The sequence below is a fragment of the Limulus polyphemus genome, unplaced genomic scaffold, assembly GCF_000517525.1.
Source record: "Limulus polyphemus unplaced genomic scaffold, Limulus_polyphemus-2.1.2 Scaffold1245, whole genome shotgun sequence".
Lineage (NCBI taxonomy): Eukaryota > Metazoa > Arthropoda > Merostomata > Xiphosura > Limulidae > Limulus > Limulus polyphemus.
This window is the reverse complement of record NW_013666855.1, coordinates 101990-116894: the sequence shown is the minus strand read 5'-3', so window position 1 is coordinate 116894 and position 14905 is coordinate 101990. Positions and strand designations below refer to the sequence as shown.

Below are 14905 nucleotides of genomic sequence, written 5' to 3'. Positions count from 1 at the left end.
CTCATCTAGGTACATTTCCATCGTGTTGGGTCCCAGGGGTAACTTGACTTGTCTAATTGTTTGAGCTTCTGTGGTCACACTTTTCCATCTACACAAGGGTTATTCTACTTTTTACCCATGGACTTTCTCTCCAATATTCCCTTCCCCTCTTTCTTACAGCCTTCATCTTGTTTCTTCTCCTCCTTCTGTTCCCATCTTTGTCCAATGTCTCATTGATGCTGTGTTCATCACCACTTCCAACAATTCTTCACTCCCTTTAAATATCTTACTCACCAGGGAGGAGGTGTTGTTTTCAATTCATTCTCAACTGGGATCAGCTTTATCCCATCTGCCTGTGACCTATGGAACTTATAATCAGCAGGATTCATGCCTATTCTACTCATTCTGCATGAAAGGTTTAGTGTTTGGAGACCATGGCATCATGGTGACTGTTTATTCCTTTGATTGACACACACATATGCACCTTCTCAGTTGGTCCTTGCATGACCAGAGGGACACCTCACATAATCTTTGATCTCAGTTCTCCTGTCCCTTTCTTTATTCTAATATTTGTATGGGTGGCTGGACTGATCCAATATCACCATCTGTATTCCATTACCTCCATCCAACTTGGGCCTACTCCTCTTCACTGAGGTTTCCCCCTTTTCTTGGGGAGCATCCCTGAATGACAATTTTACCATCTGGCACAAGGAGCCAAGATGAGTTCTCTCTCCATATCCATGCACTCAAACTTCCAGTAGATTGTTGGATATGATACCATTATTAGTACTTCTAGTGGATCTTTTCATTCTGACAATTTCACTTTTAAACACTGGGCATTTCTTATTGAGCCAATTCTCAGTGGGTTGGTTTCCTTGCCTGCCATGTACTGAGTGATATGAACCAGGTTGCAGATGCCTCTCTTGCCCAGATCATGTTCTGCCCACAGAATAGTCTCTTCTCCTCAATGGAAAACTGGGGACTCCACTCACTGTTACCTTGCCAACTCTCTCAGTTTCATTCTTCTTCTCACCTTATCTGTTCTCCATCCCTCAGCCCTGCTGTCATTGCCTTCCACTAGGTCTGGTCTTATACTTGTCAAAATGCTCACCCACCTTTCCATCTTTTACCTCGAGTCCTCGCTTTGACTCAAGACACTCCTTTTGATGTCCTCTTGGTGATACTCCTCTGGCTGGCTTAAACCTGTGTTCCCTCTTCTGTGCCACCTGACAACCCAATCCCCTCTTTTTTTCTGCCAAGTATATACTATTGCTTCAACATCTCGTCTTCTTTCCATCAAGGAATCTTGTCCTTCCACCTTCACATTTGGATTTGTCCAGTCCATAGTTCATTGAACCAGACTTTCCAATCTTGTAATCTTTACCTTTCCCATTCCTTGTGTCCTTCTACCTGGTTCATCTACCTGTATAAGGTGCATGGCTTTCGATGTTAGTTCATCTGTCGCCACCTTCCTTCTGATCGTCCTAACATTGGACATCATCCTTTCTTTTACCTAGCAGTTCAGCAGGGTACATGTGTATCCATTGCCAGTTATCAGGTGGCTTTGTCTTCAACACTTCACCTTTCTCGATATTACAGGGAGTTTTCTTCCCAGTTCTCTCTGCCTTGTTCTGGTCTTTTTTTATCCAAAGACACACTTTTCCTGTTCCAATGCCTGACTGAGATCTCAGTGTCATCCTGCATGATCTTACCTTTGCTTTCTGAGTCATTGGCAACTTGCAACTACTTTTCTCTTCCGAAATATTCTTCTTACTTCTCGCCAGTGGTCACTGTCATTCAGATCTTTATGCTGTTGACTCATCCCACACCCCTTTTCATCATTCTTATATTATTATTTCTGAGGCCACTGCTTTGCTAGGTCTTAAGGTGTAACCAGATAACTCCCATTCTGACCATTGTATCTGATATTAAACTATTTCAGTTCAACCTAAAATGTATTGTTTATAACACTTTGCTTGCTCTAAATTTTTGTATAAACATATTTTTTAATCAACAAAATGAAAGTTTGTGTAAGTTTTGTAAAATATTTCATTGCTACTTATTTAATATTTGCTATGAAAATAGCAAGCAAGAATTTAATTTAACTTAGAATTACCAACGAAGACCTTTATGGAACTTATTGGCTTTATAGACTAAACTCTTTATCTACCAAATTTCTTGTAGCCTTGTTACAGGGTCCACTGTAAATATGAGTAACAAAAAAACAACAACAACAACAACATAAATATTGCATTTAATCACACTAATCACTGCTCTAGTTCCTCTGTGTATTTTACAAAGAAAATGTGATTTCACCCTATTGGTTTGGTTGGTCATTTGTTTACTGTGAGTGTTATAACATTAAACTACTCAATATGATACAGTGTGTGAACCTCATCAGTAGTGGTCAGCATAAATACAAGTCAGTCATGTGAGAGTTAAAGTCAAACATTTAACTGAAACTTGCAGAATTCAAAACTCCAATAACATTGACAATTAAAGCATCTGTGTGATAGGCAGTGCTATGTGGTTGAAACCTCCCTCATCACAACCACCACTTCAACTAAATTTGTGACAGTTACAGTTATGACTTTGTTTCAGTATGTACATGGAATATTTATGTATGTATGTGTGTATACAGTTAAAGTTATTCAAAAACAACTTACTGTATTTTGTGTAAAGTTATTTCTGTAAAGTTACAGAGTCATTAAATATATTCAACATTGCCTATTTTATTTACAAGTCAAATATTATATATTAGATCAAGATCCACCAGATATAGCTTTTCAACCACATGGATATCTGTTTCTGGCAACTGAGGATGGGGCTGCACAGATGGAGGCGAACCACAAACTTCAAGTGTATGTGATATAATCCTGATTTTAAAAAAATATTTTATAAGTCAAGTTTGCTTATGAATGCATTTCATTTTTTGTGTCATGAATGTCATCCTTGTCAAAAAACTTGTCATGACTTGTTTTACTTCAGTTGTTCTTTTCTCAAGTGTGCAGAGTTAAAATCAAGCATATTAACTGCAACTTGCATAATTCATAAATCCAACAACTTGTGCAATTAAAGCACTTGTATTCAAATTTGATGATGAGGAACCCACTTTGAGACTAATAATGCTTGGATATGGCTTTAATGGGTAATGAAGAAAAACTATAATATAAGTTTAACATAACGGCAAATGTACAACGTTTCGACCTGATGATGACAAAACCTTGTCAAAACGTTGTATATTTTTTTTGTCAGTATAAATACAGTCCTGGTTTGATGTGTTGATTATATCAATATTAGGAAGCCATTACTCTAATATGCTGGCACTATAGCAATCTTTATATTGTTTAACAATTAATTCTGAGTACTTATTATAGTTCCTAACACTGTACTTGTAATGTCTTTCCTGCTTTGTCCTTCATGTACTTGTTATCCTGTGATGCATATTTATTACTTTCTTCACATACTTCCTATTCTGTGATGCATATTTACTACTTTCTTCATGTACTTCCTATGCTGTGATGCATATTTACTACTTCCTATGTGTACTTCCTATCCTGTGATGCATATTTACTAACTCCTACATATACTTATCCTGTGATACATATTTACTACTTTCTATATGTACTTCCTATCCTGTGATGCATATTTACTACTTCCTATATGTACTTCCTGTCCTGTGATGCATATTTTCTACTTCCTATATGTACTTCCTATCCTGTGATGCATATTTACTACTTTATACATGCACTTCATATCCTCTTATGGATATTTACTACTTCCTTTATGTACTTCCTATCCTGTGATGCATATTTACCACTTTATACATGCACTTCATATCCTTTTATGGATATTTACTACTTCCTATATGTACTTCCTATCCTGTGATGCATATTTACTACTTCCTCTATGTACTTTCTATCCTGTGATACATATTTACCAACTCCCACATGTACTTGTTATCCTGTGATGCATATTTACTACTTCATGCATGCACTTCCTATCCTATTACGGATATTTACTACCTCCTATCCTCTTATGGATATTTACTACTTCCTATCATGTGATGCATATTTATTACTTTTGTTCATGAACAATTCAGTAAATTAAGTCCCGTGTTGTGTAATGTTCAACCTTGTGAAATGTGATCAGTTTCAGAATTATCAATGTGTAATTTAATTGTTTATTTCTTTATCAGTCTATAATGAAATGCTATTACACCATACCCATTAGAATGCCTTGTCACATTCATTACTCTTGGTTGCTATAAACCACAAGGCTTGGCATTTCAGATATAAATGACAGTTCCATTAAGATTCTTTGTTACAATGTAAGCTATATCCTGTCACCATTTCTATCACATTTAATTCCTTTGTCTTTGTAATGATATATAAGCTATGGATTGCCTAGTAGTGATCACACCTGAAGAAGACAGACCAATCATGTGTCGAAACATGTAGTATGTCCCACCATCAATAAAACTTTTCCTTATGTTTATAAATCGTTGTTTTCCTACCTATTATTAAGCTGTTCAGTTTGATGAGGATGGTATTGAGCAAAAGGCCTTATTGACAGTGGTATACAAAGAACTATAGTGTTATTTACCCTTTCTTCTAGTATTGGGCCACTATATTAATATGTCAATTTGTTAACAGTCCTATTGTGATGTCTGAAAATAAAGGAAGTAGTAGAGCAGTCATAGCACACGGAAATATACCTTCAAGCAATGTTAATGATTTTCTAGTATTGTTACTGTTGAATGTATGTGTAAGGAAGTTCGTAATATAAACTTCTCTTTGTTAGTATTTTTCATAGCACTGATTGATGACAGAAATATTTTCTCCTCCTTAGTTGAATTAACAGAAATGTAAGGAATAGGCAATTTTTTACCTACTTAAATCTTATAAACCTCCAATCTTCTGGGAGTTTTGCTCCTTGTACCCTGCTGGGGCTCTTTAGTTGGTTCCAGACCTCACAGCTTTATATGACTGAACCTCCCACAATAAATTTATATGATTGCCAGCTGCCAAGGTTACTGTGCTACTCTCTGTAATTCCTCCCTGAAATTACTTCTTTAGTGTTCTTAGATGATGTCTTAGCCTTTCCCACCTCCTCTTTGTTTTGTTTTTTGTTCTCCACATCCTTCTTCTCTTTATAACAGGTGACTTACTCTTGTTCTACCTCTTTTTGAATCTTAAACTTCTTATATTTTGAAATTTGGTCGTGAACATTCTTATTTATGACTGATGGTTAAACTTTACATGATTTATATTTTGGATAGAACTTGCCAGTCTCTGTTCTAAATGTCTCTTTTGGCTATGTTGTACTGAAGAAATATTTCAGGTTCAAAATATTAAAATATTCACTATTTTGTTTCACTCTACCAGTATTCAGTGTATTTTTAAAGACTTTGTGAATGCTATTTGTCTGTTAAACAATTATATTCACATGTGATAGTCTTGACTAGGAATGTTTGAAGTGTTAATTACATATACTTCTTTAAGTTTAAACGTTACTGTTGATCTACATTTTGATTCCATCTTATAAAACTATTCAGATTAAAATTTTTATTATTTTCTTTGTCTACATTAATCAGTGAACTTGGTGCCAAGATAGATTTGCTGTCTCCATCGAAGCTGAAAGAGAAGTTCCCCTGGATACGCACAGATGGGATAGCACTAGCTTCTCATGGTACTTAAACTTAATAATAAAATTTTATCCTGGTATATCAAATCGAGAGCTCAGAAACAGGTTTTTTAAAATAATACATGTATGTAATTCAACAAAACAAAAAATAATTATAAAATAGAGCTGACTATTCATCAGGAGTAAAACATCACAGTGTCTTGAACATTTTCAACACTATTTCAAGGAAGGTTAAACTGTTGGAAATTATACAGTTGCATGCATTTTGCATTTCTTAAAAAATGTACATTCCCATCAATTAAAAAAATTTAAATCACACACACAATATAGGAGTGATGATTTATAGGGAAAAGAATCTTATTTGGTCTAACCCAATATATGAAATGCAGTGTTATACACTATTTCCTTTGCATGCATGTTCTCAATTTTATGTCATCATGTAATAAGAATATTTAGGTTTCTCAGCTGAAAATATTATATGCAGTATAAGATATTTAGATATATGAGTGTTATTGGATTTTAGCCACAAAATGTGAAAAAATTAAGATTGATTTTCTTTTTTTTTTGTATTTGGGGGAAAGAACTGTAAATTTAAAAGCATTAGTCATGTTTGCAAATTTTGTAATAAGCTTATAGCACATGTAAGTTCTGGCATTAACTAGTTTCATCATTAAAGAACAAAAGTTGTAGCATTTGGTATAATTTTTCAGATTGTATGAATTTAATGCACTTAGTGATTAATAAAATTTGCAGATGACTCAAATGTGTAATGAATAAAATTTTGTGATAAGTTTGACATAGTAACAAATGTACAATATTCCGAAACAATATTACCTCTTCTCATCCTTCTTCTTGACCTTGGTTTGCCCTCTCAGCATTGCTAAAAAATTTATTGTTAACAGTGCACTGGTCTTTTATACCCTTCATTTTTGTGCCATTTCAGAACTTGTGCTGATCATGTGACTACCTTTCACCAATCATACTGTGCCATCTATACTAGCACGGATAGCTCCCTCTACTATTCTAGCACAATCCGTACTTCCTGATTGGTATTTTATTGTATAAACGAGTGTTTTAATCCGCTCTCCATGTGACTACAAATATTTGATTATGCTTGATCACTAATTTATATCAGTTTCAACTTCTTGTGTTTGATTTCCATTGTTTCTGCTTGTTTGTTTTAGAAATATTTCTGTTTTCTGAATTCTAATTTGTTCACATGAATTCGAGATTTAATATGGTGGATGATTAATCTCCCGCTATAGTAGCCAATGGTTCTGACACGAGTCTGTAGGTCCCAGGGTCAAAGATATCTACTGGAGAAGCACAAGCTTTAGTCCATTGGCATGGCTTTGTCTGGTTCCTTGCCTCAGCTCAGGGACTCCCACCTTGTGTAATGTCTTTTCTTGTCCATACCATTTGCCCTTCCCCCCTTGTCTATGTACCAGAGGCCTTGGTCCTTCTTCAGACTTTGGCCCAATCACTTGTTTCTGACCATCCTGTCCTTCTGTTCCTCACCTGTCCTAGTTCTTTACCTTGTTATTTGATCAGAGTTTGTCCATTTCAACTGTTGCTCATTATAGGACTACTCTGTCAAACACCTTTCATTCTGCCGCTTCCAGAAAAACCTTCTCCTCCCCAGTTATTTCCCTCCTTTTTCATTCCTTTCTTATGTTCTGTCAGATTAGGATCTCAGTGTTGTCCTTCACTCCCTGTCTAGTTCTCCCTTTGAACACATTGCAATGTGTTCCTTGTACCATCTTACCCTTCAGACCTATTTCCTCCTCCTCCTGGCATGAGGTCATGGTCATTCCTACATTTATGCCCTTAATGATTCTCGCATCCTTTACCATTCCTCATATGTTATCCTCTATCCAGATCAGGCCTTCCTTCCCAGGACATTGGCTGCTTGGGAAAGTTGTTTAGCCTTTTCTCTTATATTCTTCCCTTCAATTTCCCACCTGTTTTCCCATTTAGATTCAGATCGACTATTTTGTTCAGTTCATTCCCTGCTATGTTATGTGGCTTGTACTGCCTCCTTTCAGAGTTGTCATTCCTGTCTGTTTGTTCCATGGAATTCATTTGTTTCCCATAATCTATCATGTATTACACTCTCTTGGTTGGTGTATCAACTCATAGGACTAGTGTATTCTGGCATGTCCATGGAAGGTCACCATCTACATAATGTTTATTTGCACCAGATTCATAATTTCACTATGTCCTTAGCTGCTTGCAAGAACTAGCATGAGCTTGAGCAAACATATGTTGCACATGCTATCTGGACATTCAGAAATGCCACAGGCTAGAGTAGGGGGAAGGGGCCTGTGGTCAGCCATGATTATAAGGCAACTATGAATTTTACAGCCTAATTATTAATAAAAAAAACATTGCCTTGTAATCAGGCCAATATGGTACCTCATATTTCAGGAACCCACCTGGTAGCGAGTGTTGCCTTTTCAGGTATGTTTAATATTATATTCACTCTAAATCTGTATACTTCTCACTGTTGAGATGGAATGTTTCTGTAAGACCACTGGCCACTTATTCAATGGTGTGAGTGTTTGTGTATATATGTATTTTTATTATTATTACCGTTTCATATATAAAGGACCATCTCTCGTGGACTTCATGAGTAAAGCAGATGGGGATTTTTGCCTCCAGTCATTTCTCCAGACCTCCTCCCAATGTGTATTCTCCCCCTTTGCTTCTAATGGAGCACGGGATTCCTTGCCACTTCCGGTTCCTAGTCACTTGAGTGGGGTTTGTACAATAACCTAAATCAAACTTCATAGCTCAGATATACCCACTCAGTGAGAAGAGAGCTATCTTCATTATACTTATTGATTATGCAATGTCATAATATTTTCGATCAAAGGAGTTTCCCCCAGATGTTTTTGCCTGGGTTGACCTAACTTATTGATCACAAAATAAACTTATTATGCAAGGTGCTTCCACTAGATGTTTTCTACCCAGATAGACCGCACTTGGCATAATACGATGTATCCCAAGGTGCTTCTTCTGGATATTTTTGTCTGGCCAGACTGCTCTTGTTGATCTTACAAGCTAATGCAAGGCACTACCACTGGATGTTTTTGCCCGGATGGACTGCACTTTGCATAATCCAATATATCTCAAGGCACTTTCTCTGGATGTTTTTTGCCCAGGCAGACAGCACTTGGCCTATTCATATGTAATTTACAGTCCTTTAGCCCTAGCCACATATTCTTATATCATGTTATCAGGCACGTTACTATGATGAACTATCCTGTGTTCCATGCTAACACTTGTTACATATGTGGACGAATTATGCATTATCTGTAGACAATGGGATGATTCTGAATTACCTGACCCTTTCTCATCAAACTACTTATTCAAGGCATTTCCCCTGGATTTTTTTTTTGACAAGGAGGATCGCTCTTGTTGCTTACAATATCCTAGACAAGGTATTATGTTGTGCTTGGTTGGACAGCATTTGACATGCTCCAATGCGCCCCAAGACTATCCTTGGCACATATTTATTAGGCTCATTGTTGATTATACACAAGACATTCCATTTTCGTCCACGTTGTGTTGTTTCACATCATAGTTATACAGTTCTGTGCACCTCTTTCTTAAAGCTACGGTGCCTACCTGTTACATTCCGCCCTATATGTATTACTGTGTTCGTTACTGGGCAAAGACCATATCTGTTCCAGAAGTAGTGCTATACCCCACAGGTGTGCCTTATTATAGTACACCTGCTCTTTCAAGGCAGTTGCTCTCCACTTGATTGAATACTGTTGCGCCTTTAGTGGCCCCTCCACCTTTTCAATGTGGTATTCTAGCTTTTAGTGAGAAGAGTTAGTACTGTTTCAGAAGTTAACATTTTCTTAAACTGAAAATGTATTTCCAACAGGTACTTACCTCCACTCATCCACTTCCAATTCTTCCTCCCCACTGATATGTCAGCATTTCTAGTTTGTATCTGCCAATTCTCGAAAGTGAGGATTGTGGTAGAATAGTATAGATGGTGCGGCATGATTGGTGGAGGTTAGTCACGTGATCAGCACATGTTCTGAAATGGTGCAAAAATGAAGAGGTATAAAAGACTGGTGCACTGTTAGTGATAACATTTTTAGCAATGCTAAGAGGGCAAAGCAAGGTCGAGATGAGGTAAGTACCTATTGGAAATACATTTTCAGAGTAAGAAAATGTTAACTTTCAAAGATTTTGTCATCATCAGGTACATGCTTGAATGAGCAAAGAAATTTGCTGAATGAAATGTAAAAATAAATGTATATATAAATGTGAAATGGTTTAAAACTTATTAAATATAAAAAATTAAACCTTATTAAGAATTTAAAAAGTCTGATTTCCTTTAATTTTGTTTTTTATTGATCATAATCACAGCAAAACTGCATATGGTATTTTTTGATTCAGAACAAAAATATATAGTAATTCAAATCTATGATACAGATAAACATTTACATTTTTTCTTATGAAAACATTACAATGAAATCTTTTTGGGGGGGGGTTCATATATCACATATAAAAATGAAATGTTTTATTTGCAGAAGCTATGTAATCTAGAAAATTCATCTGAGGTTTCAAACTATTTTGTCCAGTAGCTCATTTTTATAATGCAATAAAAGAAATTATATAACAGTTGATTGAATTGATGCACTCAGGTTTTTGAGTGTTAAAGCAAAGTGCCCATATTAATACAGAGAACAACTGGTAACAATAGCTGGGACAAACTGAAATGATATCAACTTTCATGAAAAATGTTCAGTGACACCTCTTGTCACTTACAGTACATAACTCATAGTAAATTAATATAATTTAGGCCTGGAAAATGAAGGATGGTTTGATCCATGGTCACTGCTTTCAGCATTCAAGAGGAAAGCTATTTCTCTAGGGGCTCAGTATGTTGATGGTGAAGTTATAAATTTTGAATTTGATAAAGAACATGAAAAAATCATTGAAGAATCAGATGACCCATACTATAGTGTGAACCATCTCTTGGTTAGTACAGCAATTTCATTGTTATTAGATTTGCCATTTCTTAATTTTGTTTTTATTAACTATAAAAACCTATATTTGGGCAACAGGGATGCCCATGATATTTTTATCAGCAATTCTATGATCTGTAGTGTATTCCGTGTGATTATAGAATGTTTAATTATTGGCATTTTGAAATGAAACGAGGGTGAAACAGATTTTTATTAACATTTCAATACAAAGTTATTATATATTGTTCTATAATTCTTTTTAAAAGATTGGAATTGAATTACACTTGGAGTTTTTATATTTATACAACTCAAGTAAAATGTGTTAATTTATAAACTTGCTAAAATAAAAGTAAGTGTTGATATATGCTATAATATATTTCCCTAAAAAACCTTTAAATTTACCTAAAACGCTGATATTTATTGAAAGGTTGTTTGTTTAAATAATTTTGAGTTTGATGTTTATTTCTTAAGTCTGATCCACCAGACAACAAAAAAGTAATATGGTTACTATAACTTTATGGATGTTTGTGTGTGTTTTCTTATAGCAAAGCCACATCGGGCTATCTGCTGTGTCCACTGAGGGGAATCAAACCCCTAATTTTAGCATTGTAAATCCGAAGACTTACCGCTGTCCCACAGTGGGGCTTAATGGATGTTAAAGATGATTATTTAAATAGTGTAATAATTTTCTTTGTAAAATTACATGTTTTATTTTTCGAAATCTCTAAGAAAAAAAAATTTACAAGAACAGGATCCTGTGTTATGCAATCATGGTTCTTAATATTGAAAACTTTTAATTAATGATCACAACAAAAAGCTGTTTAGGCCTAGCATAATAAACATGATCTTAAACTCTGAAATTTACTCAGCTTGTCATTCAGTCTAAAAGTAACGCATTTCAAGTTGTTATTTTTATATCTAGGCTCATCAACATTTCAGACTATCTTGTGCAGATTGTAGCCTTTTTTTAAATTGTTTTTGTACAAAATAAATGTTTAATAACACTTTCAAAATTCACTGCACCTGTAAGAATTAATGGAAGTTGTCATTTGAATTAGTTAAGCAGAAAACTATAAACATAAACCAGTTTTTGGTTTATTCTTATTGGCTCACAAATATCAGGACTTTACTTTTCATGTAACTTTTTTTTTGTTATTTGAAATACTGAATATCTTAAATAGGCAAAATAACACAAAACATAAAACTTTACTTAGTTTATTAACCATTGCTATTTGAAAACCAATCAAATGATAAATATTCAAATACGAGTCAGGCTCGAGCTAATTTTGTAATTATGTAAACTTCCACTTTAAATGGAAAGTCAAATTTTGAATGTATCATGCCCAAAGGGAAAGCAGGAAGGGTTAAGTACTGAAAAGAGATAGGGGGGTTTTGATAAATCACTTCTGCTGGTGATGTAGTACAGTTAATAACTGCCTGATTTCTCTCTCTTTTTACTACTATAGTTGTTTTTATTCTGTTGGAAATATCAGATTTTATTTTTACGCTAATTTTGGTAATATCAGGTTAAAACAAAGACAGGAGATATAAAGAAAATTAAGTTTGCTGTACTCATTGTTGCTGCTGGACCTAGTACAGGACAGGTTGCAAAAATGTTGAGAATAGGAACTGGACCAGGTATATTGAAGCCTCCACTTCCTGTAGAACCCAGGTAATTTATGTTGAGAATTTTTCATGTATTGTAAGATAAATATCTGTTTTATGAAGAATTTGAAATTAACAAATCTTGTGAAAATTCTCTACTTATTGCAAAGTGAGTTCAAATTATAAGAAATATAATAAAATTCCCCTCAGCTGTCAGTTGTTTTTTCTTTCTTTTGTTTTTTTTAATGGGTAACTTCTTGCATATGGTAACAAAGTGCAAAAATATAATTAGTTTTTCCAAAGACATTTTAAGTCAAAATGTCTGTGTTTATGAATGGGCACCAATTACAAATATTCTATATTTTGAAAGTTTTAAAATGTTAAAAAAATATGATTAAAATCTAAGAATATGTAGTTTTGATAATTCTTATAGGTTTATATGTCATGAACCAAAAACTAATCTTCAGTAGATTGGAATCAAGCAATCTTTCCCAGAGTTAGTTTAATTATGTAAAAGTTTACTACTTTTCATACCATTATTTTAATTTTTCTTTGAGATAATTGGGTTATATTTGTTCTTAAAACTTTACAAAAATATGTTTCATCTTGAATAATATACAAGACAGTAGGGATGGCATTTGCATCAAACTCAATTGTGATTGAATTGTTATATATATTGCTATATGTTAATTCTTGCCTATACTATTATGTAGGAATGATGCATGTTACATCTCTACTATCTTGTTTACATTCTCTTTGAAGGATTGATATCAGCCATCCCTACATTTACTTCCTTTTTTGAAGTTTTTTCTTTACTTGTTTGCTTGTTTTTTTTAATACAATGTTTCAATAGACACAGGAATATTGTATTTATAATTAAGTTCTAAATACAATGAGGTTCCAGCAGTAATATTTATTGTTTATCTATTAATGGCTAGTAATTCCTGTTTCACCCTATACTTAAGATTTTTGAAGAAACACCACATTGCTGTAAGAAAGCTAATTTCAAGGGGTAATGATAACATCTCTTACACTAAAATTATGACTTTTTTAAAATTAATACTAGTTAATAATACCTATAAAAGCGGATACTCCATTTGAAACTATGTCACCTCAGTGAAATTATTTGACACCATTGTTTCGGTTTTTGAGTTATGCAATAAAATATAAGCAGAAGAAAGAACAAAAAATTCAAACTTTTTTATGATATTTACAGACATTCTCAGAACTTGTGACTCAGTCATTAAATAGATATTGTTATAAAAGAAAACACTGTATAGTATTGTAAAGTTCTGATGGCCTATTAAGAAGATATTTAAAATACCATTGTGATGAATAATCTGAGCCATTCCTACATAGGCAGTGCTAACAGCTGCTTGATAAAGCTTTTAATCTTTAGATGTGGACTTAATGAATATATAAATAATTAAATATTAATATTACTTTAACATTTTGTGTTTTCTTGAGTTTATAAACTGTTAATTTTAAGAAAATTAAACCAGCTGTGTACTCTAGAATACGAAAATGTGGATTACTTTGTGTTATCTTAGAATGTGTGGAGTTTATGGCAATAAGATAAGTATTTATTGTTTGAGGAAAGGTATCTGAAAAGTAGATAATTAATATGATACCAGATAATTATTGGGAAGAACATATTTTGTATTTTGTTTTTGAAAAACCGTTGCTAGTAAATATGGCAAAATTATATACTGTCATCAAGAAATTAATATATATAGGTCATCAAGAAATTAATGTTGCATTTTGGAATACTTTCATTAACTAATCCCCCAAAAACGTACATCACGTATAATAGTCAAACGAACTGCCTAAATGTCATGTTAGTGTAGCTTGTATAATGTGTGAAGTTTAGTATACTCTAATCCCTTCTGGTGATGGAACATAACGAGACACACACATACGGCATGTAATGCTGTTTGAATACAATAAGGGAAAAAATGCCTCTGGAGCCACAAAGAATACCAAAGAAGTTTATGGAAATGTTTTGAGCATTTGTAAGTGTCAACAATGGTTCAGCAAATTTTGTTCAGGTGACTTTAGCCTCAAAAACTGTGATGGTGGGGGCTGACATGTTGGAATGGATATTGATGCTCTGATGACACTTGTTAACTCTAACCCAAGGCAACACACTCGTGAAATGGCCCCGAAATTGAAAGTCTCTCATGAAACAATATATAAACATCTAAGGAATATGAGAAACTCCATAAAGAAGGTGTTTGGGTGCCTCACGAACTCTCCAATGATCATTGTTTTTAACGTGTGAATGTTGCTTCATCTCTTCTGGTGCGTAATGCTTGTGAATCATTTTTGGACAGAGCATCTAAGGAATATGGGAAACTCCATAAAGAAGGTGTTTGGGTGCCTCACGAACTCTCCAATGATCATCGTTTTTAACGTGTGAATGCTGCTTTGTCTCTTCTGGTGCGTAATGCTCGTGAACCATTTTTGGACAGAGTTGTCACCGGTGATGAAAAATGGATTCTATATGCAAATATTAAACACTAAAAACAATGGCACAGTCCTAGACAAAAACCACTTCCAACTCCAAAACCTGGACTCCATCCACAGAAAGTGATGCTTTGCATTTGGTGGGAGATCAAAGGAGTAATTCATGTCGAACTCCTCAATCCACAGCGATCTGTCAAGGATTCTATATTGCAAATATT

The 14905-nt window shown here is 34.4% G+C and overlaps 1 protein-coding gene across 1 annotated transcript in view; it reads left to right on the top strand.

Annotated features, from left to right (window-relative positions):
• The window catches only part of LOC106462770 (FAD-dependent oxidoreductase domain-containing protein 1-like), a 39289-nt gene that overhangs the window by 14147 nt on the left and 10237 nt on the right, over positions 1-14905 (top strand). Inside the window, exons 3-6 of the mRNA XM_022390099.1 lie at positions 2741-2840; positions 5576-5670; positions 10451-10629; positions 12143-12288. Coding sequence (XP_022245807.1) covers positions 2741-2840; positions 5576-5670; positions 10451-10629; positions 12143-12288 — 520 coding nt within the window. The remainder of the gene's footprint in view (positions 1-2740; positions 2841-5575; positions 5671-10450; positions 10630-12142; positions 12289-14905) is intronic.